Here is a 5,019-nt window from a genome sequence, read left to right on the forward strand (position 1 = left end):
TAACATAGCTTCATTTTGTATCTTTTTAGCCCTGATGAAGCCCTGCAAAGTGGGGCGAAACGTTGGAAAATAAATAGTTGTAAACTATTTTTGTTTCACTATTGACCGCAACCCTGACCATCTTCCTATATATCAATTTTTACGGTCAACTATATATACATATATAAAAAATATAAATAGTTTATAATTAAATAATTATTATAAATAATTTACCTAGTGGACAAATAATTTTTTTTTTCTAAAATAGAATACAAATCCGATATTGAAAGATTCACTTCAGACGAATTGAGGAATGAATTAGAAATTAGAGGAGTGATAGGGATATTGAAGATGGTGAATGTGAAATTGTAGTGATAAGGAAGACCCAGATGCCACTAAAAGATTGGGGTATTCACTTTTTGGAAGAAGTGAATCAATGCGTTCTTGGAGAGGGTAGTGGATATCAGAGAAGCATGTAATGTTACAGTAAAAGAGTTGTATAAATCGGCATTGACTTATTCAAAAAGAACTGCTTTAATCTGGTGCCTCTGAACCTTACTTACACTCCACCTCGTCAAACAATGTGACGGGAACAATCAAAGGTCTGCAGTATGTCAACTTTCAAGCAGGCCATAAGAAAATTTTATTCCTGGAACTGTTCAAGTATAGGACATTTATTTCAAAGGTGTATAGCTCCAAGTAAAGTATTTTGTGAAGGATGTGGTTTAAAAGACATCAAAATAAACGTCATCTCCAGATATATCAAATAGTTGGGGAATAAAAAAGGTGCCCAGAACTGAACGAAGCAGAATATGGTACCCTTAGTTCATTCACAACCAGATTAGAATGGAAAAAGTGGTTGATTGTGGAATGCGTGATTGATGCAGGAAGTAAAGTCTGGTCAGAATGTAAGACCAACCGAGTATGTGATCCCCTTCTGGTCTATTAACTAATATGTACATGATACATGTTTGAAACTCAAGAATTGCATTTATTTATTTATTACAGATGGAAATTAGTATCAGAAAAGAAACCTAATTACTACATAATAAATACCTTGATGGTTTTGGGAAGTAGAAACTTTTGGTTTAGGCCACATAGAAGAAGTAGACAAAGTATTGCTAGGTGAGCTAACAGCTGATCCAGTAGTTTGAACTGTAATTGAAAAATAATTAGGAGAATATAAATACATTGTATAAATAAAAATACATATACAAGTGACTTTAAAGGTAGAAGAATTTTAATAAATATAAAAAACATTTATGTCACAACATAATCAAAGTGTAAAGCTCCCCTCTCCCATATATGATCAAGCTTTTATACTATTCATCATGAAGTGCAAGATTTCTTGTTGAGCCGGAAACCCTTTAGAGATTACAACTTACTGAGTAAACTTCAGTCCATTCTTGCATTGGCACTGGCCATTTGAGCTTTATGAGTCTTTCAAATATTTATTTAATTAAAGTAACATAAGAAACGTATATAAATGTCTTTAGCAGTAGATTTTTTTTTTTTTTTGTTAATTTTCCATAACATGTCATTTGAATAGCATTAATTTTGGTTTATACTAAAGTAAAATCTGTATTTTGATCAATCTTCTTCATCTTAACAACCAGTTTCATTCATCTATTTTTGTATACACCACTTTTAACTTTCCACAAAACTGGTAAAACATGAAAGAAGATAAAAATTCTCGCCCAAAGTCTTTATTTTGGCTTGTAAAGGACATTTTGAAGCAACCATCTCAAAGAGTTTAAATCAACCATGACCATACATGTCGTAACAGTTATGCAACCTTCTCCTATTGCACACAATTTTTTCTGTCTCAATTAATTCATTCAAACAGATACACAACAAGTTAGACCATAAAAAAAAATTACACAACAAGTCATTGGTCAGGTCATGAGACCTAAATGTTACTTCCGAATGCTGTTTTCCTAATGATACTAATAATTAATATACAAAGTTTTGTCATTCTCCATTCTGGTATCATATTAGTTTTACGACACTGATATTAAATCATACTATTGTGTACAATACGTGAAAAATAATTTGTTGAAATATTTTAACAGGGTAATATGCTGAAGTGTTTTGACAATGTTTTAATCTTGGCGATGTTTAGGTTGATTGACTTAAGTTATTAACTGAGAAAGAGAGGCTATGGATTTGGGAACAACAATTTTGATGAAAGTTTTTTTGATGATACTAGATCAAAAAATATTAGACATGTGTCTGTGGGTTTTTACCAATGCATCCTAGGAACCGAGAAAACAAATATTTTATCTAATTTTAGAATTTTTTTATTATATTATTGTATTCCATATTGGTTCTTTATGTACTTAATGGTTGTAATATACCAATTAATTATTTTTTGCACAAAATTTGAAACAAATATTACTGGCTGAATTAAATGTACAAAAATTTACAAAATCCAAAAGATCCTTCCAGTAAAGTAGGGCTATTTTGTTTTTTTTTTATGAAAAATCAATTCAAAATCATTTTAAAGGTCCTTTGAAACCTTCATCTGTGCGTCTTTATAGAAATCAAAAATTATAAATTTTGGACTTAATTTTATGTAGAATTTTTTCCCCCAATATCTGTATTCACCTAAACAGTCCTAACTCTGTCAAATTTTATCCAAATCCAAAGTCACTACACCTCTCGGAATGCTGAACTTTTGTTCTTCCAACCCATATCCGAATATTCTAAATTGTATGCCTTCATAAGAGAATTAAAGTAGTTTCTCCTATGGTGCATGAGTGAGAATGCTCGACATGTCTCTAATATTTTTTAAATTAGTACCTCCAAAAAAAAGAAAAAAAAAAGTTTCATTGAAATTGGTGTTCCACATTGATAGCTTTTTGCTTAGGGATCTTGCAGAAATAAGCTAATTATGAACGTTATCAATTATTTTTATTTGACACTCATTATTTGTGATAATTGCAGTCAGTATAAATACTTAAATCAATATTTGTGATAAGGTCATTCTTTTAAAGCATATTAAAATCCAATAATCCAAATAGCTATGAAAAACTTTACTTACTAATAGATTGTGAATGATGAACTGTGATGGGGTGTTGCGGTGTCGTAATATTTTGTTGCGGCATGAACAGCGCTGTGGATAGGCTAGGGTGAGCTGTGGTTGGGTATGCAGGCACCATGTGAACCATGCCATAAGGTTGACATAAGAGTTGAGGGGGCCTTCCTACCATAATAGGGTTTGCTATGACGTTGACTGTTGGTTGAGGTTCTTGTCTCATATTTCCATCAGGAGAAATGATTTGTATCTCAGGTTCAATACTTGGCATTGTGTCTTCCTCTTCATGATTATCTTCCAGCTCGAAGCTACATTCTACACAGATAAAAATAATGAAATAGTTTATATAATCAGTTTATAAATGAAATAAGTTTTCAAATGCTGAAGTAAAGAAAAGCACTATTGAGAATATGAAGGGATGTCATTGAAAGTCATACTTAATTAATAAGTAGATTACAACTAATAATAGTTTTTATAATTAATATTTTATGGAATTGACATTTTGATGGTTAAGAAGTAATATCTTGTTTGTGGAAAATGACTACATTAGAGACAAACATTTTTTAAAAATTAAATTGATAATCCAAAAACCTTCTAAGTTTTCATTTAATTTTTAAGAGTATAAGTTACATGACTGTTTACTGTTAGTGATAATAGTTATCATAAAAATTAATTTCCCTCCATTTGATTTCTCACACACAAATTTGAGGGCCTTGGACAGAGATATATTAAGCAATACACCTTCCCACTAACAATCACACAACGCTCAAGTGACTCTACTTAAAGTATGTCATCTTTAAGGAAGAAGCCTAATGCTTTATTTCAAAGAAGACAAAAGAGTGGATATTTGAGCGCACTATTATAAACATCATAAACCACATAAATGGTGACTAATCTACAAAGAGGCAGTTTTTAAATTAAAAAAGAAATATTTCTATTAACTTAATAAGTTTATTCTTTTTAAAATACTGTAGATATTTGTGCAATTGTAAATATATCAAAAATAATTCTTTTTTATTTTATGGTACATATAATAATTTTTTATAAACATGGTTTATATTGAAAAGTTAATTACTCATCAGATACTAAATGCCATGACAATTCTATTTTTTACAAATATTGGTCTCCACAGCAAATAATAGATCTCAGCAGTCAATGACAAGTAGTTTCATAAAATGAAAACACAATATCTGATTTTAATTTGGCAGTTGTGAGATATCACTTCTCATGTAATTTTCAATAGTGAAACAATTTTATAAACAGAGGCTTACTGTAAAGATTTGTTCAATAAAAGATTAGTAATGTGATCTTCCAAAAAAAAAGAGTAATAATAATAATAAACTGAAATCCTTTGTTCCTACAATTAAAATTTCGGATAGAAAATGATCTGGCTTCTAACAGAAGAAATCTGAAAAGACCGAAAATAGTGTGGCATAATGTACAGATAGCTCTGTTCCATTTTTCTATAATTCATCACTTTTGTCATACATATATAATGATCAGAATGTATTTATGAAAATAGGACTAATTTGATAGATTAGTTCTTTAAAAAAATAATGTGTTTTCCTGATTTTTCTTCTAAAATTATGATTTAATTATTATTTTTTAAATAAATTATCTATTAACACTTTTAGTATGCTGTAAAAAACCAACCTACTTAAGAGTTTCCCAAAAAAATTGAGCCTAGCTAACTAGATATTCTGTTTGAGTCATTAATTTTTATAATTCAATTATTTCACTAATTTATAATATTAAAATATCATATAATAAGAGAAAGATCGTCTTGGTTGGTCAAAATAACTCAAATAGTTTATTTCCAATTCCATCCGGACTTTCTGCTGTTTATTAATTGCACACGGTAATTTATTAATCTTTCAATAAAATATTATACTTTTTTTTTTTTTTTGTTTGGGTTCTGCACCCACGTCACATGCTGAAACTCAGTGCTTATGCTTTCAGTTTTAAGTTAGTCACAAGAAAAAAAAGATATATATATATATATA

The 5,019-nt window shown here is 29.5% G+C and overlaps 1 protein-coding gene across 2 annotated transcripts in view; it reads right to left on the reverse strand.

The window, feature by feature from the left end:
* LOC106687454 (uncharacterized) overlaps window positions 1-5,019 on the reverse strand; it is a 14,066-nt gene that overhangs the window by 3,588 nt on the left and 5,459 nt on the right. For both annotated transcript variants that reach the window (XM_014431351.2, XM_067051986.1), the window contains exons 7-8: window positions 3,023-3,331; window positions 1,036-1,134 (exon numbers count right to left, since the gene is read on the reverse strand). In XM_014431351.2, coding sequence (XP_014286837.1) covers window positions 1,036-1,134; window positions 3,023-3,331 — 408 coding nt within the window. The remainder of the gene's footprint in view (window positions 1-1,035; window positions 1,135-3,022; window positions 3,332-5,019) is intronic.

This window comes from Halyomorpha halys, unplaced genomic scaffold (assembly GCF_000696795.3).
Source record: "Halyomorpha halys isolate HHAL.00 unplaced genomic scaffold, Hhal_1.1 Scaffold965.1, whole genome shotgun sequence".
In the NCBI taxonomy this organism is placed as follows: Eukaryota; Metazoa; Arthropoda; class Insecta; order Hemiptera; family Pentatomidae; genus Halyomorpha; species Halyomorpha halys.